Below are 26,515 nucleotides of genomic sequence, written 5' to 3'. Positions count from 1 at the left end.
TTCTCAAAATGTTGATGACTTCTCCAAAATAAATTGACAAAAAACAGTAATAACAAATATCCTGATCCTCCTCCTAGCCATGCTTCATTGATGACGACTTCAAGCAAGGACACGGACTTCTCTAAGAAACCTTCATCCAAAATTAAATCCTCAACACAGCCAGGTTGTGTGAAAAATTTGAGAATGTTCCATATCCAAGACTTCCAGTCGGTTGTGATTATGTAATGATCTCGACAGCTCTGAAATCATTTGGAACTGTTGTAGAAATCAGGATGAACTTTATTGATACTGAATCTAAATGGGAAGCTTGGGTTACCTTTCATAGCCATGATGAGGCTCTAAAGGTTAGTAGTATGACAAGTGCTATACAAATAGGTCAAGCTACAGTATGAGGAGCCTTAACAGCCAAAGTTCCCTAAGTGGGCTCAGGATAAACCAGAGGGAAATCAGAATGCAGAAGTAGGGACTCCTAAACCTCCTATGTGGCTGGTAGCTTCAGCCAAGGAGGAAAATTATAACTACTATAAATTTTACAGGTTTCTTCAGAAAAAGGTGGGAGGAATAAGAGCGGTGATATTTCTCGTTTTGGGAAGAACACAGCTCTTATTCATGCCAAATCCACAACCCAAGCATATATGCTGACCTTGTTGGACATAAAAAATGATGAAATGATTACGAAGATGAAGCCCCATATAAGCTTTAGTTTTGGGAGAGGAGTAATATTTGATAAAGACCTTTATGACATGATAGAAGAAGAAATTCTAGAAATGAGTCCCACTTCAGTTTGGAGAGTGAAAAGGCAGCTATTGCCAACATGGTCATTTTAACCTTTGTAGACTCTGAAGTACCCTCTCATGTCATATTTGAAAATGAATGGTACGAGTACGTCCTTTCCAGCAGAGACCAGTGCAGTTCTATCATTGCTTTAAGTTTGGCAACCCATCAAAAAAATGTGAAAATGCTAAAATTTGTATAAATTGCTCTGGTGTCCATCATGATGATGAATGTAATAGAAAAGCAAAATGTGTTAGGCCTAATTGTCAACTGGAACATAAATCCAATAACAAAAACTGTGAAATTTACAAATGTGAACTGTCTGCACTAAATAAAGCCAATGTAGAGCATTGGTTTTGCAAAAAGACAATCAGGACAACAACCTAGGAGCTATGCTCAAGTGGCAGCACCCTCTAATGTAGCAGGTGCATCAACCCCTGTGTTAATGGCCCAGCCATCTAGGTCAGGTGCTCGGCCTGTAAGGCTAGAGCACAAGCCTTCAAGGAGGATAAGATGGCATTTAATAACCCAACCACATTGGAATTGTCTCAGGCAGAGTCTCTGCCTGATTTAATGGAGACTGAGGAGCAAAAGCACCAAAAGAGGAGACGCTCCCCCTCATCCTCTCCTCCCTCAAATCCCATTAAACGTGCATCACTTAGTAATAGATACGAAGTACTAAGCTCGATGCAAGAACCCCAGCCTGAATTTAAACAAATTGACAAGAAAGGGAAACAAAATGACACCAGTAAATCAACAGATAATAAACCAAACTTGTCAAAACCAGTCCTTCCCAAATCATCTCTTGATAATACTCATATACAAAAGAGAGTAAATGAGAAGGCTCCATCCAAAGGGCCTTTCACCAAGCCCCATAAAATAGTTTTCACGTCAATACTACAATGGAACTGTAGAGGTCTTAGGGCCAGAAGAGAACAGCTGAAGGTACTGCTCCATGACCATAGCCCAGGTATTGTGTGTCTCCAGGAAACCAAGTTTGGAAGTACACAATATTATCCTGGGATAAATTACAGCATATATAATTCTCCACCACCAATCGGAGATAGAGCTAAGGGAGGTGCAGCAGTTATTGCGCATAAGTCGTTGCAACACTCCTTGCTATCAATTAATGCTCATCTCTAAGCTGTAGCAGTACTTTTCATTTTAAACAAGCAGATTACAGTTTGCTCCATCTATCTTCTTCCTGATCTGGATTTCACTTATAAAGGTAGGATGTTGGAGGGTATTATGGATGGTCATAATATCACTATACTGTACTCAATAATGGAGCCATGACTTACCATGATATCTACTCCAATACTTACTGTATTTGGCTATCGATCTGAGCTTTTGCTCATCTAGTGTTCACATTGATTATGAATGGTCAGTAAATGAATATCCAAGTGGGAGTGACCACTTCCCAATTTATATAAAATCAGTCAAGAATCAGCCATCTGAGTCACCTCCCAAATGGAAGGTAGATGAAGCAGACTGGAGGAAATTTAGTGAGTCTGTTCTCATGGAGAAGAATGTAAAATCATTTCCATCCATCTCAGAGGCATATAATTACTTTTAATGACACCACCATCAACAGTGCAATTGTCTCTATTCCAACAACAAAAGGGAAGCCCTCTAGACCAGCAGTTCCTTGGTGGAACACAACCTACAGTAGTATGAGAAAGATCACTAGAAAATGCTATAAAAAGTATAAGATGAGCAGAACTGCCCAAGCCAAAGTTATTTACCAACGTGGTGTGGCCAAGCAAAATAAATATTTTTAAAAAGCAAAAAGAGAGTCATGGAAGTACTACAGTAATGGCATTAGCTCAAAAACACCATCCAAAATGATTTGGAAGAAAATTAAAAAACTAAATGGCAAGTTTGTCTCTTAACTTCTGCCTACCCTTAAGATAAATGGTGACCTAATCACCCAACCAGAGAGGGTCGCAGAAAAATTAGAACATTTCTTGAGAATATCGAGTAGTGAGAACTATTCTTAAAAATTCCAAGACATTAGAAATGCCCAGATTTCTCTTGATTTAAGTGAAAATAATTTTGAACCATATAATGCAAAATTTACACTGCAGGAACTCAAAGATGCCTCGCAGAATATCAAACCATCAGCCCCTGGTGAAGATAAAATACTTTATGAAATGCTGAAACATCTCCCAGAAAAGTCAAAGAAATTTCTTTTAGATATAATAAATGAAATCTGGGAAACTGGTATTATTCCTAAGAGCTGGAAATTATCATTAATCCTCCCTATGAAGAAACCAAACAAGGAGCCTGCTTCACCCATCAGCTACAGACCAATAGCTCTCACTAGTTGTGTTTGTAAGCTGATGGAAAAGATGATTAACACCAGACTTGTATGGCACTTAGAAACAAATAAATTGCTTTCTCCATTTCAGTTTGGCTTTAGGAAAACTAGATCTACTCTAGATCCCTTGCTCAGGCTCTCAAACCAAATACAACAAGGTTTTGCTACAGTGCCAAACAATAGGAATTTTCTTTGATTTGGAAAAGGCATATGACATGACATGGTGTTATGGTATTATAAAAAAGTTGTATAAGTTGGGCATTGAATGGAAAATGATCAGATTTATATATTCGTTTTTATCAGAAAGGTATATAAAGGTAAGAGTTGGGAATCATGTATCACGACCTTTCTTACAAGAAGAGGGGGTTCCTCAGGGTAGTATCCTTAGTGTCACCCTTTTTGCTGTTGCCATTAATGAAGTATTAGAAAAGATATCATCACCAGTAAAAGGCTCTTTATTTGTAGATGATTTGGCTCTGTACTGCGCAGGATATGATGCAGTATCTACTAGCAGGTTCATGCAAAGAGCCGTTGATAAGTAAGCAAGTGGGCTAATGAGCAAGGATTTTGATTTTCTGAATCTAAAACTCTCTGTTCAGTTCTGCAGATGCCAAACTAAGGAAACCATTCCAACTCCTACCTTAAATGGAATTATTTTACCTTACTTTACTGAAATAAAATTTTTAGGAATGGTCTTTGATGAAGAGGTTTTCCTAATACCGATATGCCCTGACAAATTATTTTCATGTGCCAATAGTAATAAATTCATTCAGTATTTTTCAGGAATGACCAATTGTTTCACTTTCTGTACCTGGTCAGCAGGCACATTAGCTGACCTACTGAACCTGTATAACTAACTTTTTTTTAAACAAAAACAGCCTTTGAAACATCATCAGGATCATCACCACCAATGTTTGGAAATTCACTTGATTGGACTTCCTTTAAAGCCTTGACGTCCCAATCAACACCACAACAAATTAATTATTTCTACTATTAATAGTCTCGAAGTCAGTCCTTTGTCTATCAGTTTCCTCTAAATCCAAACTTACAGCCTCGAGATTAACTTCTGAAGCATGTGAGTGAGTCAACTGAGACAGGTTTAAAAACATCATCACACACACTTGCACTACCTATCTCTACCAAAGACAAAATTGGAAAAATACTGGATACATCATCCAATGCAAGGTCATTAGCAAAAAGCACGTCAATCCCGGGAACTGGCAAACTGTCGACTACTGCTAGTTTAGCAGTCCCCTTAAAGTATTTGGTTTCTGAATAGGTTTCAAGAGGGTAGGAAGCTACCGTATTTGGAAACCTCCCAAAATAACAGTCATACTTAGTAGGTACAAAACTGTAAGGTGTCAAAGAAACGAGCAGGTAAAAGTTACTGCTACTTTATTACAGATCCAGGCAGTTTATATAGCGGCCGACTGGCGCTGGCCCGCGAAAGACAATGGAATTGACTGTGACCTGAGGTCGAAACAATAAACAATAATATGCAGTGAACGAGTACAAATTACAATACAAAACATACAGAACTTCAATATGGATACAGTCTTGATGCCTGTGAATGAAGAAACATATGATACACAATGTGTGACATTTGTATAAATACGTATAAAGTAAAAAATGGTTAAAAATGCGTGACCTGGCACGTTTTAGGCGTGACTGAGTTTGAAGAAAATGGGAAGTCACCAAAGAAAACATGCTCAGCGGAGACTTAGTTAATGGCGCCGCTGAAACACTACGCTGGCGTCGATGTGGTGACTTTACAAATACTCCCAAGACGAGGGACGTCTGACTAATCCCCTGTATCTGCTGGGACGCTGAAGGGTGCCACGGCTCCTTGAAGATAACGGAGGGTCTCCCGCCTGTGAGGCTGCTGGTTGGGCGGTCCCTTCCTGGGCGGCCGCGTTTTGGGGTGAGGGGCGTGCTGGAGTGCGGTTGGGCGGAAGGGGTGCTGTGTCGCTGTCGGGACTCTCCGACAGAAAGGCGGGCTTTAAGCGGTCTATTGAAACCCAGTCGTTCTTCCCAGGGAGTGCCAGCCGGAACGCCTTTGCTGTTCCGTTCCAGCACGCCGGAAGGGTCCCCTGTAGGGCTTGGTTAGTGGTGGACGGACGGGCGCCGACTCTGACGAAGACGTGGGTGGCGGATGACAGCTGTGGCGGCATGAAGGTGGTTGATTTGTCGATGTATGAGCGCCTGCAAGGGGCTTAACTTGCCGGCCACGTCGCAGAGCCTCTGCAGTGATGGGGAGTGGCGTTCATCCGTCACGAGCTCTCCCGGCACCACGAGGGGTTCCCCATAGGTTTGTTCGGCCGCAGACGGGGTGCCTTCGGCCCTGGGGGCGGTTCTCAACCCGAGGAGGACCCACGGCAGCTGATGTTTCCAGTCCTCGGCGGTGCAGCGGTCCATGAGGGATGACTTTAGGGACCTGTGGAATCGTTCGACCAGGCCGTTGGCCGCTGGGCTGTACGCCGTGGTGGTGTGATGCGTGGTTCCCAGCAGTTGAGCCAGGGCGGACCACAACTCGGAGAGGAAGGCAGGGCCCCTGTTGGTTGTGATGTGATCCGGGACGCCGAAGCGGCTAACCCAACTGGAGAGCAGGGCCTCGGCGCACGCGCTGGCGGTGGCTTCTTGCATGGGTGTGGCTTCGGGCCACCTCGTCGAACGGTCTACCACCGTCAGGAGGTATCTGGATCCGCTTGATGGGGAAGGGCCCGACGACGTCGATGTGGATGTGGCGGCGGCGCTCTGGCTGTGGGAACTCGCCTACCCCGACTGCGTGTGACGACCCACCTTACTGGTCTGGCACTGCAGGCACTGTTTTGCCCAGGACGTGGCGTCCTTTTGCACCCCGTGCCAGATGAACTTTTTGAAAGCAGCTTGGCGTGGTCCTGCGGAGAGGGGTGAGAGGCCGTGAATTATGTCGAATATCTGGCGCGGCGTGAGGCTGGAACCAAAGGGTGGGGCTGACCTGTGCTGATGTCGCAGAGCAGGCTTGGGCCTTCGGGGGTGAGGGTCACGTCCCCGCCACTTGAGGGACGTGATAGCGGTGCAGTATGCTGGGGTTTCTGGGTCAGCGGCCTGTTCTCTGGCGAGGTCCTGGTAATCCACACCAAGCTGCACTGCGCTCAACTCGACTCTGGAGAGGGCGTCTGCACGGATTTTTCTTGCCGGGAGGTACCTGGACGGAACAGGTAAATTCGGCTATGGCTGAGAGGTGGCGCTGCTGTCTGGAAGACCATGCGCCCCCTGCTTCGCGGAAGGCGTGAACCAGTGGCTGATGGTCTGTGAAGATTGTGAAGGGCATCCCTCCAGGAGGAACTTGAAGTGCCGAACTGCGCTGGTACATCGCGCAGAGTTCCCTGTCGAAGGTGCTGTAGCGGGTCTCTGCGGGATTGAACTTCTTGCTGAAGAAGGCGATGGGCTGGGGCGCCGTTGATGATTTGCTCCAGAACAGCACCGCAGGCGACGTTACTGGCGCCTGTCGTCAGCTGGAGGGGGCCTTGGGATCCTGGTGTGCCAAGGGCGGTTGCCTTGGTGAGGGCGGCCTTTCGTCAGGGAAAAGGCCTGCTGCTGGATGGGTCCCCAAGACAGGGACTTCGGTTGGCCTTTTAGGACTTCCGTCAGGGGGCCGTGGTGTGCGCGATCCCGGGATGAACCGCCTGTAGAAGTTTACCATCCCAAGGAACTCCTGGACGGCCTTGACGGAGGTGGGGTTGGGGAACCTGGGTACGGCTGCTACTTTCGATGTAAGAGGGCGGACGCCTGTTGGAGACACCTCGTGACCCAGGAACTCTGCTTTCTGGGCGCCAAGGTACACTTGTCAAAGCGGACGACGAGGCCGTTCTCTTGAGGCGCTGCAGGACTGCCCTGATGTGTCTCTGGTGTTCGCTGTGAGACCTGGAAAATATGAGAATGTCGTCACGTAGCAGACGCAGAACTTTAGGTCCCCAGGATGCTGTCCATGAGCCGCTGGAAGGTGGCCCCGGCGTTCCTCAGCCCGAAAGTGGAGAAGGCGAACACATAGGACCAGAAGGGCGTGATGATGGCTGTCTTTGGTATGTCCTCTGGTGCAACAGGTACCTGGAAATAAGATTTAAGAAGGTCCAATTTAGTGAATACTTTGGCCCGTGAAAGGAGGCCGTGAGGTCCTGCATGTTGGGTAGAGGGTAGTGGTCGGGCTCTGTTGCAATGTTGAGCCGCCTGTAGTCGCCCAGGGTCTCCAGGAGCCGTCCGGTTTCTGCACCATGTGGAGGGGGAGGCCCATGGACTGGAGGCTTTCCTGCAGATTCCCATCCGCTCCATCTCCTTGAATGCTTTTTTCGCCTCCCGAAGGCGCTGAGGGGGAAGCCTTGAACTTCGCATGTGTTCGGGGCCCTTTAGTCGTTATATGGTGGTATATGCCGTGCTTGGCTGGGGCCCCGGGGACTGGGCGGCTCGGGCTTGAATACCTCAGGGAACTCCGACAGTAGGTGTGCATACTGGTGGGGGCGACGGCGCTGATGGTGGGTCTGGGTCCCGCTGTTAACGGAGAGACCGGCAGGAGTCAGTATCGAGGAGGCGCTTGCGCCACATCGACTAGCAGGCCGGTGCGCCAGAAAATCGGGCCCCCAGGAGTGGGGTTCCTACGTCCGCGACGATGAAGTCCCAGGAGTAACTCTGGCCAAGGATGGAGATCGACAGGGCCTGGTGCCGTGAGGGGAGAGGATGGGGTTCCGTTGGCGGCCGGGTCTGGTGTCTGGTTGCGGTCCTCTCTAGATGCCGGAAGATCGATTTAAAGGCCCCTGTGTCGACCAGCATCATCCTGCCGGAGGCGGTGTCGCGGACGTAAAAACCTACTGTTTTTGAGCCCCTGGGTTCTTCGGCTGCCATGGCGGCCTGTCCTGCTGGGCCGCCACCCCCGTTTTTGAACGGGAGAACGAAAGCAGGGCGGCAGGCAGTTTCGGGCGCCCTTTCCGACCACTTGTGGTAGCGACAGAAGCCCGGGACCTCCATCTGCTGTGGTTCGTGGACGTCTGTTGGCGATGGCGTTGACGGGCTGCTCTACGTCCTCTTCAGGCTGGACGGAGCTGACCGCTGTGTGGCCGGTTTTAACCGGCCAGAAACCTTGACGGAGTCTGTGAGATGTTGCGCCCGTAAATGAGGTCCTCGATAGGCATGGTGAAGGGGTGAGCGATCTGGTTGCGTACCTCCGGGAGGAGTTGGCGAAGGTAGATTCCCGTGCGAAGCTTATCTCCTGCCACTTCTTTGTGCCACCCAAGTCTGGTAGTGACAGGAGATCCATGACCATGCTCCAAGCGTCTCTTGAATTGAGGTCGTGGCGTGGGTTTATGGCAAGGTCGATAGCACGGGCGGCCCGCTCGGCGATGGGCAGGGAGCAAGCTTCGAGGAGGAACTTTTTCGTGGTGCTGTATGTGAGGGTGTGTGTTTCGGGTACTCGTGAGATGAGTTTTCTGTGCACGTCCTCCGGAAGGGCGTTGAGCACTGTGTCGGCCTGTAGGATTTCGTCCGTCAGGTCCGTGATTCTGAAGTGGCTCTCCACCCTGCGCAGCCACATCGATGGGTTCCCCTGCATAAACGGCGGCAGTTTTACGGTGAGGGCGGCCCGCGATTGTGTTGCCCGACCGTCGTGTGTTCGGGGTGCTGGTGTGGAGTTGCGGGGGCGGGTGTGATGGGAGGTAGGTAAACCGAGTCCGCGAGGTCCGCGCTTAACTACATGAAGGAGGGGATACCCGTGTCCATGCTCGCTCCTTTGATCCCTTACTGGAGTGGGGTACTCGCGTCAGTACGCACTTTTGTGCGCCGTGTGGTTCCGCTAGTGACGCTGGTGGGGTATGCCGACGAGAGTCAGCACGCTCAAACGCTGGTTACAGCGCCGTGTTTAGGCCGCTAAGAGCGTTTTGGAGAAATCCTGGAGCCAAGACTAAGTCGCCGTGTCAGTCCGTTAATGGCTCCGGGATACTCCGGGGTCACCACTGTAAGGTGTCAAAGAAACGAGCAGGTAAAAGTTACTGCTACTTTATTACAGATCCAGGCAGTTTATATAGTGGCTGACTGGCGCCGACCCGCGAAAAGACAATGGAATTGACTGTGACCTGAGGTCGAAACAATAAACAATAATATGCAGTGAACAGTACAAATTACAATACAAAACATACAGAACTTCAATATGGATACAGTCTTGATGCCTGTGAATGAAGAAACATATGATACACAATGTGTGACATTTGTATAAATACGTATAAAGTAAAAAATGGTTAAAAATGCGTGACCTGGCATGTTTTAGGCGTGACTAATTGAGTTTGAAGAAAATGGGAAGTCACCAAAGAAAACATGCTCAGCGGAGACTTAGTTAATGGCGCCGCTGAAACACTACGCTGGCGTCGATGTGGTGACTTTACAAAACCATTAGGCACAGATTACTTTAAAATCAATGACAGTGCCGCACCAATGTCACTCAAAACCTTTATCCGAGGTTCTGTCTGTTTTGTCTGGGCAGTAAAAATAGACCTATCTGAGATATACTTTCTGAATTTGAGTCACTTATCACCTTCTTCATCCTTTTTCTTGGGCACTGTTTCTACCGCGACTACATTTATGGGTTCATTGTTCTTCCATATATAATTTTGCCTGGCAAAGCAGTTTGCCTTTCTGACCCTTCCGGTTACACCAGTAACAGGAGATGGGGGATTTCCTATAACTACCCCCACTACTAGACCTACCACTATTCACACAGTTACGTGTTTCTACTTTACCACCACCACTACTACTACTACTACTACTACTACTACTACTACTATTTGTATTAGACCCCTTCATACTTTTCCTGTTATCATTATTGGTAGGTCTATTTTGATTTCTATGATGATACCAGTTAACATTAAAAGGGGAGAATTTCCTACTACCATTATTATAATTTTTCCCTAACTCATGCTTATGAGCGAGGGAATATTCATCTGAGGATATTGCTACCTCCTATAAAGAATCAATCATAAGCTCAAGATGAATTTTTAGCTCCCTAGGCACAGCTCTTTTAAATTCCTTGATTAACATCAATTCCTGCAACTTGTCAAAACTATCTGCTTCCTTTGCCTTGAGCCAGTTATCCATAAACTGTTCCTTCTTTCTAACAAACTCTACATAAGTCATATGCAGATCTTTCTTGTAGCTCTGGAATTTCTGGTGGTAGGCCTCAGGAACAAGGTCATAAGCCTTCAAAATTATGGTTTTAACAGAGTCATAACCTGAAGAAAGGTCTTCATTAAGGGTGTTGTACACACATTGGGCCTTACCTTTCAGCCTACATTTCACCGTGGTCTACATATCCTTAGGCCAATTTAGTTTTTTAGGCATCGTTTTGAAAGCTGTAAAAAAAAGAAATGTCATCCTCAATAAACAAAGGAACCATCTTCAAAGCATTTGGGAAATGGAACTTATAACCATTGTCTCTAGGCAGTCCCCAGTTATTGGTGGGGGTTCCGTTCCCGGCCGAGCTCCACTAACTGAAAATTGCCAGTAACCGAAAATCTGTGATAGTGCTGATGAACCGCTTAATGGCGCCATTAACTGATTATCGGCGCCAATAAACCGCTTACTGATGCCGATAAACCACTTACCCAAGCTGATAAACCGCTTACCAGCGCGGAAAATCTGGTTAACGGCATCGCTAGCCAAGCACCAAAACGCTGTTAACTGATGCTGCCAGTAAGCGGGGACTGCCTACTAGTATCATTATTTGCTTGTAACTGCAGCTTCAATAACTGTACTTCGTGCTCCCTTTCTTTAACTCTTCTTCTGCCTGTAACACTAGTGCCTTATATTCAGTCTCCTTTATTTTGGATTGCTACTTTAAAAGATTCAACTTTAGCTCACTCACCTTTTTATCATTAATTTCACTAATTTCCACACCTATCTTCTCAACCTCATCATTAGCTTTAACTTGTTTCATATCCTCTTCATTATCCTGTTCTTTCCTACTCTTCATCTCCCCCTATATCATTGACATTCAGTGTCTCTGTAGATTTTTACTGCCCTGGTGACCTCCCACAAGACGTCCCTTCCTGATCTCAGTTGACAAATCTAAATTTAGAAATTCGGCAGTTAGCCATAAATGATCCTGTTTACGGTCATACAAATTTTGTTCCCATCCAGGATTAACAAGAAACTGGGCAAAAGAGGCCTCCTCATTCTCAAAAAGCAACATTGTTAAACCCTGGGGACCTGTCTCACCTACCTATAAACTGTTCAATAACCTGCCTCCTCTCTGAGTGCTTCCTCAGCCACAAATGTACTACAGTGTGATCCTGGCAAGGTTGCCAATTGTAATGACCACATATGACCATTACAATATTGTCTATCAAGATTTATTAGACCTGGCTCTTTTCACCTGGCCTGATGTAGGCCACAGTGGTTTTATATTCTAAAGGGCTGGATCACAAAATAGCACAAAAGACAAATGAGGAATACTTAAAGAGGGTTCAAGATACCACGCAATAACCAAACAATTTATTACAAAAAAAATAAACTTATTACACTGACTGTCCCCAAAAAGCTGAATATTTAGGGGGGTAGAAACACATTCACTAACAAATCCTACCCTCATTCGTCTAGCTAACTTTCGCTCATGAAGTAGAAGGGAAAGAAATTAGGTAGAAGTAGGAATTTATCATACACACCAGTACATAAATAATATCACTCAACAGTAAGAGAACCAAAAGGAAGAGAACCTTAAACCTATTGTACAAATACCACAAGCAGAATATTTACACTTATAATTGTGAAGACTTTCCTTCATGTAAAGATACCAAAAAGAACATATATATATATATAGATGCTGGTGAGGAGCACTGATACACTGCAGCAATAAGGCTGTCCAAGAGGCACGAAGAAAACACACTAGCAAGCTGCCTATTGACGTGTGAGTGATGTTCAAAGTTAACACAGTATAATGCATATATCCTTACCAGGTGTGTAATTCAGAGTAAGCCTTGTCACAACTCAGGAGGACAAGCACGGCAGAAGTGGCAGGCTTGGAGCTCCAATAACCCACCTGCAGGTAGAGTGGGTAAAGCAGCGGAGAATTCCGGGAGGCACAGGAGCAAAACCCGCTTTACGGGTCAAAGAAGAGGTAATCCTTTAAAGGTACAAGGATCGTGGCAAGCAGGAAGGCATCCCAAAAATAATTAAAGGCCATGATCTCTCTCTCAAAAGTACCTGCCAAAGCAAAGCCATAGATCAAGCCATCCTTCCAAAGCAGAAGAGCCAAGTGAACTCTCGAATACTCCCCCAAAAGGTTTCCATTAGCGAAGGGCAGACGAGCCATTGAACGAGGAAAACATGAGAAGATAAAAAAAAACACTCATGGGCAAGGTACCACTTAAATACAGAAAAACCCCTGGTGGGGGAAAAAGACTCTAATTCAGCTTTACATGACTGAGCAAAACCTTGCCAAAATATTACGTTAAAGTCACAAATAATTTCCATGCAATTATTACAGTATTCACATTCTTTTCTGTAGACACATTTTTTTGGTAAATTTGGTAGAGGTCACAAGAAAATGCTTTTAAAAGAGTGTACATTTTTATTGATTTCAGGTGCTTTTTAATAAACGACAGCAAAGAATTCTTTACTCATTCCCATTGTGTTACTCATGTCAGCTGATCTCTCTGCTCACCATTACTTATTGAGAATATTTTGTATGCACCCTCCTCCTCTCTGTTTCTTTTTTTTCTGCAGATTAGCTAGAAATCAAGGAAATGACTTCCTAATTTTTTTTAATGAATAGAGCTTTGAAATACAGGTTGACCATCACTAATCCGGCATCATTGAGACCTGGAGGGTGCCGGATTAGCCATTTATTAGGCTAGAATACACGAAACCCAGTAGCTAAGCACCTCATCTTAGAATTAAAATATCCCATAAATCAGTACAAGTTGGTTAATAAAGAAAGGACAGTTATCAAATACAGGTAGTGCTCGAGTTACGATAATTTGACTTACTATATTTCGGGTTTCCGATGGGGTTAGCAATTAATACCGGTACGAAAATATTTAGGAAATAATTTTAGATTTCGCGCAGGCAGCATGTACAATCAGGCAGCGAGGGAGACCAACTTACAATAGAAAAACTTCTTTTCCTCCATCTCTTTATTCCATCTGCTAGTTAAAAAAAGTAAAAGAGGGATTTTGACAACGGAAAAATCTATTTCTGGGGGAAGACCTGTGTCACCCAGTGAAATGGTTCCAATAGCACACATTTCTAGGTATAGATATTGTTAAATATACCAGAGAAAAAGCTATCCATTCATTTACTAAATTTATTGTATCACCACAATGGTGTCGGTATGCACTAAGGGGTGAGTGGTAGCCACTATCACAGATGCTTTGCCCAACAGATCTCTCCATTCTCAAAGCCCCCAATATGGGAGAGCCGTTCTACCTACTACCTTCCGCTTGCCGCCACCTACCACTCGCGCCCGCCATCTTCATCCCAAAATTAGCACCCTCCAAGCTTGGTATGCTATCCGGGTGGGAAAGGAAGTATAGGGATGGGTCCCTTAGTGCATACCGACACCATTGTGGTGATCGATCCAGGGGTAGTAACCCTGGCATTATGAATAACTTTTTTCTCTGGTATATTTAGCAATATCTATACCTAGAAATGTGTGCTATTGGAACCATTTCACTGGGTGACACAGGTCGAGCCCAGAAAAAGTATTGTTAGTAACGTTATACTCTTGCGTAAATGCGTACAGCCATAAACAACCGAACGGGAAACTGTTGTTTTGCTAATAATCATATCGGATAACAACTGTTTTGCTTTATTTCAACTATCGACTGGTAATACACAATTACTGTAGTTGTGTTACAAATGACTTTAAGTACTGTACAATAGGACTGATATATTTTTTTACTATACCCCTATTTCCTTTGGAGAAAAGATTGGCAGGGAAATATACTGCTACAGTAACTTTGCTGCAAGTTGTAGCTGAAGCTGAGAAAACAATGTTCAAGCTGCTAATGACTATAAATTATTGTGCATCGGCAACATGGATGAAATCGACCGTAAATAAAACTGGTGAGAATGTATTTTAATCAAAACTACTGGCCATGAAAGAATACAAATTACTACTGTTTCCATGCGATAAAAGATAAATCACGTAAAGCAGGACTTATTATGAAATCAAGAGAAAATAGCTTAACGGAATCTTGATTTTTACACAAAACAAACATGCCCCCAAACGGCCAGTTAACGATTCCCGCGAACGTTATATATTAACCCTTAAACGCCTACTGGATGTATCATACGTCGACTAAAATTGTCTGTTGGGTGCCAAGTGGACATACCATTCGTCTGCCGACTACAAAAATTTCAACCTTGGTCAACTTTGACTCAGCGAAATGGTCGAAAAACGCAATTGTAAGCTAAAACTCTTACATTCTAGTAATATTCAATCATGTACCTTCATTTTGCAACAAATTGGAAGTCTCTAGCACAATATTTCGATTTATGGTGAATTTTTGAAAAAACTTTTTTCTTACGCCCGCGTGGAAACTAAGCCGAAAATTTCAGAAATTCTTTCTTCATTTTGTCGTAATTTTTGCACTGTTCTATATTAGCCGTTACATAAAGTTTTATATATGAAAATGTGCGCAATTTCATGTAAAATACAGCAAAAATACAACCCATGGTTGTAGCTTTTATCAGTTTGGAAATATTTTTCATATAAACCATGATAACTGCCAAAATTTCAACCTTCGTCAACTTTGATTTCGGTGAAATAGTCAAAAACGCAATTGTAAGCTAAAACTTTTACATTCTAGTAATATTCAATCATTTACCTTCATTTTGCAACCAATTGGAAGTCTCTAGCACAATATTTCGATTTATGGTGAATTTTTGAAAAAACTTTTCCTTACGTCTGCGCTAGTAACTCTCGCCGAACATCTCAGAAATTCTTTTTCACACGTTGTTTAACATTTGCATCGTTTTACATTAGTTGTTACATAAACTTTTATATATGAAAAATGTGTGCAATTTCATATAGAATATAACAGAAATAACTCATGGTTGTAGCTTTTATCAGTTTTGAAATATTTTCACATAAATCACGATAACCAAGAAAATTTCAACCTTCGTCAACTTTAACTCGACCGAAATGGTAAAAACGCAATTGTAAGCTAAAACTCTTACATTCTAGTAATATTCAATCGTTTACCTTCATTTTGCAATAAATTGGAAGTCTCTAGCACAATATTTCGACTTATGGTGAATTTTTGAAAAAACATTTTCCTTACGTCTGCGCCTGTAACTTGGCGAACATCTCTGAAATTCTTTTTCACGTTGTCGTAATATTTGCACCGTTTTATATAAGTCGTTACAAAAAGTTTTATATATGAAAATGTGTGCAATTTCATGTAGAATACAACAGAAAATAACTCATGGTTGTAGCTTTTATCAGTTTTGAAATATTTTCATATAAATCACGATAAATAGAAAAAATTTGACTCGGTCAACTTTAACTCGACTGAAATTTTAAAACTGCAATTGTAAGCTAAAACACTTACAGTCTAGTAATATTCAATCAATTAGCTTCATTTTTCAACAAACGGGAAGTCTCTAGCACAATATTTCGATTTATGGTGAATTTTTGAAAAAAACATTTTTTTATGTCCGTTGTTACGTTAATTCATGCATCATTTTGTGATAATATTTTCTCTGTGTTGCTTTGATCGTTTTAAAATTTGTTATATACCAAAATCATCGCAATTTAGTGTACAATACAAAGAAAAAAAAAATAACCCGTTAGCTTTAACTGTTTTGCTCACAGCGTGATTTGTATAAAATTATATATGAAACATTTTTTTTTAAGTCATATATTTCAATATTTATATATGATAATGATATTTTTTCATTTCTGATGGTTGCATACTAAACTTCAGGCAATGACAAAGAAAAAGGAGCCAAAATGAACTCTAATCTTAAAACTAAAGCGTGCTGTGATTTTTAAAAAAATTTTTTCCGCTTCATTTTAACTCAAAAAACGCCGCATACGGGAGACGTTTTTGTAAATAGAGGCTCGGCGTTTAAGGGTTAACGAAAAAAATAGCTAAATTAATTTCACAATGAGATATATTTAAGTTATATTTCGACTTAATAACACTTCGTATAACGAAAAATATCCTTGTCCCAAATAAGTAAATTATCCATATTCATTTACGCTAACTACAAGCAAGAAAAGCGCTTTGAACTTAGTTAAATGCGGCGAAATAAACACCACAATATCGATTCCCAGAACGAAACATTGATCGCAATTTATAATACAAAGGCAATATGAGAATACAGTATACGCAATTGGAAACAATGTAGTAAAGCATAACTTTTTAAAAGATCCATGAAAAAGATGCACATTCGTTATGTTAATGTTTGTATAATATTGTTAATATATGTGAATAGAGTTCAGTATAATGTAGGCTAGGCTACCAGTTTGTTGATGCAGCACACTGCGCCACCAAATCGAAGTGGCCGGCGAGCGAGTTATCGCAGCGACCCAGGAAATTTGAAAATTAGTGCAGAAACATGAGAAATTACTCTTGCCGAAATTTATGCCGGATTACTGATTGTTCCGGACTACTGATTGCCGGATTAGTGATGGTCAACCTGTAATCATTTCCATTCTCATGATCTCTACATACTATTGTCTCTGAAAAGGTAGGTGTAGTGCTTCCTTCAGGTTATGCGCTAATATGCAGTTTTGTCCTTTATTTTTATCAGACCTCATTAGAAAAACATGCTTATCTACTTCTAGAGTCAATAAGAGTACTATACAAAAAACATTAGGGATTGATAATTTTAAACTGCTGATTATGAAGTCTCCTCAAGAGACCTGGTTTATATTGACCAGTGTGGCATAAATTTTGGTGATGTGTAAGTGTTTAAATGGCCCTGTGGAAGAATATGCTTAACTGACTATTATTTCATTCTTTTTAGATATATAGTTTATCTGTTTAGGTAGTTAGACTCTCCGGTATCTTTCATTTTAGAAGATACAAGCTTAAGAATTATTTGATGGATACTGTATTCAATAGGTTTTGCCAGGATTTCTTATTTTTAACCAAGTTTTATTGTCTTGTTTCATGAAGCTTTTGGTGTTTTGCAGTTATCTTGTATTTTTGAGATACAGTACTACTGTGTAAAAGCTTTGCTAACCCTCCTAAACTTTCACTGTTGTTATAAAATTATTCATGTAATCTCACATTTTGTTCATTTATATAGGTAACTCTGACAGCTGAACAAAGGGAGCGTGTAGAGAGAAACAAAAGACTTGCAGAAGAAAGACGACTTGCCCGGATGAAGGAGCAGCAAAATTCTGAAGTTGATATCAGCCTTGAGACTCAAGATGACCTAAATCATACCAATAGATCAGGTAGTTTTTTATTATGTTTTATTTTATATTCATTATATGAGTTACAATATGTTGAGTGTTCAATTTGTGTTCAAGAAAAATAATTTGTTAACATTAATAATGTGTTGATAAACCCAGATTCATGGGGTTTATTTTTAAGTGTCTTTCACCGAGTTGTACAGTAATTGGCAATGTACCTCAGCAAATGTGTTTATACAAAGTGCAAACCTGTCATTATACTTGTACTGTTCTGCCTGGCACGTTGTGATATTAACTTTGAATTGAATTATAAATTGGCAAACAAAATGTCCTGAGTTCCACTTGTGATTACCACTCTTTAGCCCCTTTTACATCTCAAATGTGCTTTTGCAAATCCAGATGTATTGCAACAGGAAGAGAAAGTATTTTTTCAGTTTCAAGATGCCCAAGCAGTTTAGGGTAACTTACGGTGGATTCCTGGTAGATCACGGTTCAGCATTCGCAGCTTTGGTTAGTCATGGGTTTTTCTGTGGAACATATCTCTAAATACATCACGGAAAATTTACTAATTCGCAGATTTTTTGTAGAGCAATATTCACTAATTACTTTATGTTCATTGTATTTTCATGACTAAATACATTTTTTATGATAAAAAAAGATTTACTAATTTTCAAGTATTAATGTACACAGCAATTTATCAATAAAATATGGGAAGAGTTCCAAGAAGTGAACTATTAGTGTTATCTGGGGACTTGAATGCCCATGTATGTGAGAGTTCTGATGGCTTTGAAGGAATACATGGAGGAAGAGGTTTTGGAAGAAGAAAGCAGGAAGGCGATAGATTGTTGGAATTTGCTGAAGCTATGAATCTGATAGTCATGAATACACAGTTTGAGAAAAGGAGAAGTCATCTGGTAACATACAAAAGTGGACAGAATGAGACACGAATTGATTATGTTTTGGTTAGGAAGGAAGACAAGAAAATCATTATGGACTGTAAGGTTATTCCAAATGAATCTGTTGTAGCTCAACATAAACTGGCAGTGGCAGATTTTAGGTTGAAAGCAATACGGAAAAGAAAAGCCCCAACCAGGAATAGGAGGATCAAAACTAGGAAGCTGAAGGGGGAGAAGACAAAGAGAGTTCAGAAGTGGAAAGAGCCAGAGAAGAGAGATATATAAATGGAATGTCAGAATTGCCTGAAGTGATGTGTGTTGATATGAAAGGGATTGTGGTTCCAGCAGCAGTAGAGGTGTGTGGAAGGACAAGTGGTAAGCAGCAACAGGAAAGAGAAACATGGTGGTGGAATCAAGAGGTTCAAACAACTGTGAAGGAAAAGAGTGTAGCCAGAAAAGGGTGGGAAGAAGATAACAACTACCAAACAAGAGAAGAGTATAGACAGAACAAAGAGGGGAAACAGAGAAAGGTAGTGATTGTAAAGGGAGAAGCCTTGAGAGAGTGGTATGAGAAGATAGGAACACCAGATGGAGAAAAGATAATCTACAGAGTTGCAGGAGTGAGAAGAAAAGACAGGCAGGATGTAGGAGAGGTAGGAATTATTAATGAATATGGAAATATCTTCATTGAGGAAGAAGAGGTCAAGAGAAGATGGAAAGAATATTTTTCACAACTATTAAACACTGAGAATGAGTGTGAAGAACTGGAAAATGTTCCTCCAGTTGAAGGACCAACAGCAAACATCAGAGAGAGTGAAGTCGAGAATGCTATAAAGAAAGGAAAAGTAAATTAAGCTGCAGGAAAGTCAGAGGTAACAATAGAAATTATTAAAACATTGGGAAATATAGGTAAAGAGTGGGTGCACTTACCACTGGAAAAGATCTGGGATGTAGAGGAAATGCCAAGGGACTGGAATGGTTGTTGGATGATTAAAATGTAAAAATATAAAGGAGGCTTGTTAAACTGTGGGAACTACAGAGGAATAAAGCTTTTGGAGCATGCATTCAAGATACTAGAAAGAATAGTAGAAGGGAGGTTGAGAGAGTTGATAGATATACGTGAGCAGCAGTTTGGGTTTATGAAAGGAAAGAGTGCAGTGGATGCTATTTTTATAGTAAGACAAGTCCAAGAGAAATATTTAGAAGGAAACAGGAAAGTTTACATGTGTTTTGTGGATCTTGAAAAGGCATATGACAGGGTACCAAGAAGAGTAGTTTATTGGTGGTTGAGAAAGAGAGGAGTACCAGAGAAGTTGGTACGGTTAGTGAAGATGATGTATGAGGGGGCAAGAACCAGTGTGCGGACAAAATATGGGGAGACTGAGGCTGGAGGTCGGCCTCCATCAGGGGTCAGCTCTGAGTCCATTCTTGTTCCTCGTCGTTATAGACACTTTGACATCAGAATTAAGGAACAACGAAGAACTGTGGGAACTGATGTTTGATATAGACACTTTGACATCAGAATTAAGGAACAACAAAGAACTGTGGGAACTGATGTTTGCTGATGATTTAGTCATTATAGCAGACACAGAAGAAGAACTGTAAGAAAGGTTTTTAGCATGGAAAGGAGCCCTAGAAAAGAAATGATTGAAAGTGAACATTGGAAAGACAGAGCTAATGATTAGTAGCAAAGAAGGACATGAAGAAGTAAACATTCAAGTGGAAGATGGTACACTGCTAAAACAGAACAATGAGTTTAACTACTTGGGATCAGAAATAGCAGAGGAAGGAGGTACTGAGAAAGCAGTGAGACAGATAGTGAAAGAAGCATGGCGAAAGTGGAGGGAAGTAACTGGAGTTGTTTTAGACAAGAAAGTGCCATTAAAGCTCAAAATGAAAATTTATAAGACAATTATCAGGCCTGTACTATTATATGGGGCAGAAACTTGGGCACTTAAGAGGAAAAAGGAGGGACTGTTGGAAAGAACTGAGATGAGGATGGCGAGAGTGTTCGAGACTGTGTTTGCGATACCACTCTCCATGGGTGCTGTGGGGTCTTTCCCGGTCTCCTCGTGTATATTCCAGTTCTTTTCAGGCGCGCTAGATCTCTTCTACAGTGTTGATGCTCGCTTCCTTCCCTGAACAGGCCTTGAACCTGGTGACTGCTACTATTTCAGTAGCGCAGAGGTATGGTTTCTTCTCAGCCAGGTTTTTTAGCCGTCAGTACTTCCAGCGATTTTGGCGTTAGTGCCAACTGCTACCTCATCTGACGCCAACGCCTCATTGGGTGTTAACTGCCACGTCGTCAGACACTGGCATTAGTGGCAAGGGCCACTCAGGCACCAGTGTCTCCTTGGGTGATACCCACCACATTGTCGGATCTTCAAATGCTTTTGGAGTTAGCAGCCGCTGCTTGGGTGCCAGTGTCTCCTAGGGTGTTACCTGCCACATCATTGGCACTTCAGATGCTTTTGGTGGTAGCACCAGCCACCACTCAGGCACCAGCGTCTCCTTAGGCATTAACTGAGCATTAACACCAGCTGCCACATCGTCAGTGCATCAGACGCTTTTGGCATTGGCGCCAGTCACCTCATTGGGTTCTAGCCTCCACATTATCGGCACTTCAGGCTCCGGCATTGGCATCAACCTCCACTTTGTCAGCATGGAAGAATGCTAATGCAGAGTGTTCTGCTTGGATAGAATGTTTTCTTATTCCCGGGGGAGTCTATGTACTTATTTACAATGCTAAGATTGAGTACCAAGAACAATTATGTTCTTTTCTCATTTATTCAGTCTCAGAACTGATGTAATTGTGGGACACCCCTTCATTTTTTGCTGAAGGATTTGACTTTGGCACTACTTTGCAGGAGGTAGAAAAGTAGAGCCCAGGGAGTTATTTTGTTACTCACAGGTGTTTAGGCGCCCTTAACCACAGCAACAGCCTGCCTTTTATGTTGGTGCAGAGTATCAAAAGAAAGAAAGTTACAGCACTTTTCCAGGCTCTCCTAGTGAGTTCACTTTTAGTTTCCCCCTCCTGCCTACACTACAAGGAGAAGCTCCAGATCCTGCAGCGAGATGTAGATTTTCTTATGCAAGGGGATAGTGGAATTTGTTACAAAGTTGTTCCATGGCTTCTACAGTCGCCTGTTTCTGGTGTATTAATCCTTCAGGGGGGATAGAGACCAGCACTGAATGCTTTACTCCATTTACTCTGGAGGTGATAAGTTTGGTTTTAGCAGCAATCCAGAGGAAGATTGGATGCAGTTAGTAGATATGCTGGATGCTTATTTCCACTTTTTGCATCTCCCCAAATTTTTTAACGAACCCTGTCCCAGTTGGGCAGGTGGGCATCTAGTGGACAGCCAAGGAGAAGCCTAAGGGCAAAAGTCAATCTTCTAAATTAGTAAGTCTTTGGGGAATATTGATAATTATTTCAAATGGCTGTTTCTGCTGAGACAAATGGCTTCCATAGAGAAACTGGAACCAGTCTAAGGATGAGGCCAATCCAATGCTTTCTGGAGAATTGATGGAATAAGAAATCAACCAGTTTTCTTGCAATTCTGGTCCCCAGGGATTTAGAAGCCTTTGAGATGGTGGAATCATTGACCTCGTGGTTTATGAGGTTCCTTCCTCCAGTTGAAGAGCTCAGGACCTTACATGGTATTCAGGCATGTTGACCAAAAGTTGGGGTGTGGTTGCAGCTGGCAGACACATCAGGGGTTTGGTCTGCAGAGGAATGGGAGTGACACATAAATCGACTAGTGATGCTTGCATGTAGAAGATCCTTTTAGCATTGGAGGAGCTAGTGCAGGGCAAGAACTGGCTTATCTAAGCAATTTAGAGACAAACACAGAGTTTTGTTCCTGATCAAGTTGCATTTTCACGTGAGGAGAAGGAAGGAGCATTTTTTTCCTCAATTGTGTCAGGAAAAATGTAGATCCTTTTAGCTTTGGAAGAGCTAGTGCTGGGCAAGAACTGGCTTATCTAAGCAATTTTGAGACAAACTCAGTTTTGTTCCTGATCAAGTTGCATTTTCACCTGGGGAGAAGGAAGGAACATTTTTTCCCTCAACTGTGCCAGGAAAAATGTAGAAGATCCTTTTAGCACTGGAAGAACTAGTGCAGGGCAAGAACTGGCTTATTTAAGCAATTTAGAGACAAACTCAGTTTTGTTCCTGATCAAATTGCATTTTTACCTGGGGAGAAGGATGGAACGTTTCTCTTTTCCTCAATTGTGCCAGGAAATAAATATTGTGGCCAATTAGCTGAACAGGGAGGATCCAGCTTTGTCTTTGGAATAGACTCTGCTTCCACAAGTCTGCATGAGTAGATGGGAGTTGAGGGCACTTCTAGATCTCTGCCACAAAATTCTACTTTTGTCTGCTGGTTCAGGATCCAAAAGCTTGGGCAGTAGACATGCTGTTGATCTGGTTTTATCTGGACCTAAATACTTTTTCCCCTTTCGCTATGATTCAAGGGGTTCTGACAATTTCAGCTGATAGCAAATTCACACATGACCTTGGTGACACTATGGTCACCATACAGGGAATGGTTCTAAATTTACTGTCTCAGCTGATAGACTGCCCTAGACCCTTCCCACTAAGGGGGGATCTTTTCGTGCACCCAGGATGCATCAGATTTCACCAGAAGCTCCCCATGCTTCAGCTGCCATGAGGAGACTCGATTGTCTCTAGCAAACAAGAGATTTTATCAAGGGGTGCAGAAGATCAGTCATTAATTTCAGAAGGCAATCTATGCACTGTATGAGAGACAGTGGTCAGTCTTTAGAGCTTGGTGCTTTTCCAAGAAGATTTCCTGCACCCATACCCCTTTAATAACTTAATGAAGTTCATTACTCATTTATGCTTCACTAAGGTGTGTCTGCTTACGCTATAAAGAGATACTGCTAGCATCCATATTAAGATATTCTGGTCTGGATCTCTGCTAACCTAGTCATTTAGGAAGCCTTCAGTTCCTTAAATCTAGATTCCTTTATGTTCCATTAAACCAGTGGGCTGGGACTTGAGCATTGCATATTTAAGTGTGCCTCAATTTAAACCCTTAAACCTTTAAACTCGGCCTTCCTAAAAGATTTGACAATATGGGCTTTACTTTCCAAGGAACAGTCCTTTCCTTTTTGCCCTTTTTAACCCCTTAAAAGACTTATTTTTTCAACATAATGTTTCAAAAAGAATCTAATTGTTTTATTGAATTAAATTAAAATATAACTTTAGACTCTATTCTAATTTGATTTCAACAGAAAATTGTGATTATTTTATGTAAAATTGTAATTTTTAGAAACTCCACTTGAGACCTTTTTATGGCCAATAACGAGTTATCTCGTATAAATTATAATCATTTTGTTCTATCACGAGATATCTCGTATGCTTCGTTTTAGTAATTTTGATAATAGGAATTGAATAAAAAACATATTGATGCTTGATAACTTTTTATTTTTCCACTTCATTTTGATAAACAAAAGTATTTTTTCATTTCATTTGAGTAAAAAAAAATGTCACCATTAGAATAAACAAAATCATATATTTCTCTTCATTTGGATAAAAAAAAAAAAAAAAAATTCACTTCACATAAACCAGTGTATTTCCCAATCATTTTGTGTGGTATGATTTGAAGCAGGGGTTATACACAGACTAACTTCACATATCTCACACATGTGGCGAGACACTCGTCTGTTCGGTTTTCCATTATTATCCCTTTTCTTAGAGCAAACAACACATTGCCTTGTAGGAAATTTCTTTTTGGGTGTAGGAGGAATGTCAATTGGAAAATGCCTTCGCGAATAGCGGGTAGGATTCGCTGAAATAGTTGGTCTACCTGGTCTTGTTTGAGGGATTTCAGCATGATACTTCTTCAGAGTGGAATCAATTATTTCCAACCTGAATTTGAGAGATGAACAGCAATTTTCATTACTCATCTTGAAACACTGATATGCATTCCAAAGGGCTAGATCTAGATGATGGAAGAAAACTTTTTTGTAATATTTTTTTTGTTCTTTTCCTGGGAACAGGATAATTTGCCAAGTTTTGATCCAACTTATCCACACCACCCATTGTGTGGTTATAGTCTAATACAACTTTGGGCTTCTTTTTGTACCTCTCCTACCGCAATTTCAACTTCATCACTATTGTGAACTGTGGAGAGTAGAACAACATCTTTTTATCCTTCCATCTCATGGCCATAACTTTACCTCTACGATAAGCAGACATTTCCCCCTTCTTCAAGTTATCAGTTTTCAATGAAACTGGCAGGTCTTTCGATTTATTCTAACAGTGCCATAGCAATCTGTTCTACATTTTACTAGAATATCCACTAACTCAGGACTGGTGTAATAATTGTCTATTGTAAGGCAATAGCCTTTATTCAAAAGAGGTTTCAATAAAGTCATTACAACCTGTGAGGATATAGGCAATTCATTGAAATCCTGGTCGAATTGTGTTCCTTTACCTACATAAATCAAAAACTCACACATATCCTGTGCTTGCTTCACATAACATAAAGAACTTTATGCCAATCTTGATCTCTTCAATGGGATAAATTGTACCCATCCCAATCTTCCTTTATATAGCAAGAGACTCATCAATTGAAATATCTCTTTGTGGGGTGTAGACAGTTCTAAATTTATTTCTAAGTGCACATAAATAGGATATATCTTATTCAGTTTGGGATTAGGATGCGAATTTGCATCGTATGCTTCATTATCAGAAAAATGCAGTTACTGCCTGATTTTCTTGTATCTTTTGAAAGGCATAGTTTCAGCAAAAATTGGGGTTCTAAGAAGTGGATTTTTAGACCAATACAAGGATTCTTCAGGCTTCTTCACAATTCCTTTCAAAGTATTTAGTGCTAAGAAAACTCTGAGTTTAGGTGGAGTTACAGGATGCCACGTATTTGGGTCGCCACGTATTTGGGTCTGCATTGCATTGCTCAGCAAATCTATTGGTTTCAGTGCAAATAAGTTCAATCAGTTCGTCATCAAAAAATACATGGAAAAAATCTAAAGGCGACATACTTTCAATATTCCCTGGGATATTGAGACCTGTTGTCCCTGTGAATGGAAATCGAGGGGGAGGGGAGTAGAATCTGCGATTCTCCTTCATTGTGTTTCATCCATTACCGTATCTGTATCTGTATTGGTATCGCTGTCATCGTCACTGGAATCATCCAAGCTTGAATCGTCGCCTTCTGAGCCAGAACTTTCAAGCTCTGTAAATGATTCCTCAGTATCACTGTTGTCATGGTAATTTGCCATAACTGGGCTAAAATAAAAAATAAATAAAAGGCTAGAATAATAAATAAATAGTCAAGATACTAACAAATTACTCGACAATATAGCATATAAACAGTCTAAAATAAAAAAAAGAACAATGAAACTTACCTAAAACTTGAAAATGAAGAAATACAGAAGATTCTAAAAGTCACCACTGGAGAGCTAGTAAAATAGTGCGTACTCATCGTAAAAAACGGAAAAAATCCTCGGAAAAATTATACTTGACGTATCACAAAATGGTCAAGAGACTAACAAAAGACACGAAATCATCATAATAAGTCAATAATATAACATATAAATAGTCTTAGATTACAAATAAACAACCAAATTTACTTAGAACAGGCTTAAAATACGATATAAAATACGTACATACTGAACGAACAACCTCTCAAGATCACCGGTTACTCTATATACCACAAAATACTCATGGGGTTAGCTAACAAAAGACACAACAGCAACACGATGAATCAATAATATAACATATAATCAGTCTAAGATGACAAATAATGCAACCAAACTTACCTAATTAGGCAAAAATATGCAAAAAACAAAAAAACAAAGGTCAAAGATGGCAGCTGAAGTGCTACTAATGACGCGTCGTCGGTACGAAAAAAATACAGAAAATTATCGTTGGTAACTCACGACTTCCAGCAGCAAATACCACTGCCAAACGTATGATATAGGACGAGATATCTCGGAGAAGCCTGCTGTAACAATACTGAGCCACGAGAAATCTCGTATTATCCCAATATTCACGTTTAACTTTTCAACGAGATATCTTGTGGTAAGTCCAAAATTTTTAGCACACTGATAACGATATATCTCGGGTTAATCTTGAAAGGGGTTAAG

The 26,515-nt window shown here is 41.5% G+C and overlaps 1 protein-coding gene across 5 annotated transcripts in view; it reads left to right on the top strand.

The window, feature by feature from the left end:
- Positions 1 to 26,515, top strand: part of LOC136837312 (TIMELESS-interacting protein) — a 129,498-nt gene that overhangs the window by 72,976 nt on the left and 30,007 nt on the right. For all 5 annotated transcript variants that reach the window (XM_067102063.1, XM_067102062.1, XM_067102064.1 and 2 more), the window contains exon 6: positions 17,375 to 17,525. In XM_067102063.1, the coding sequence (XP_066958164.1) occupies positions 17,375 to 17,525 (151 nt within the window). The remainder of the gene's footprint in view (positions 1 to 17,374; positions 17,526 to 26,515) is intronic.

Source organism: Macrobrachium rosenbergii, chromosome 58, assembly GCF_040412425.1.
Source record: "Macrobrachium rosenbergii isolate ZJJX-2024 chromosome 58, ASM4041242v1, whole genome shotgun sequence".
NCBI classification, from domain to species: domain Eukaryota; kingdom Metazoa; phylum Arthropoda; class Malacostraca; order Decapoda; family Palaemonidae; genus Macrobrachium; species Macrobrachium rosenbergii.
Note: the sequence above shows the minus strand (reverse complement) of the source record. Positions and strands in the feature narration are given on the sequence as shown.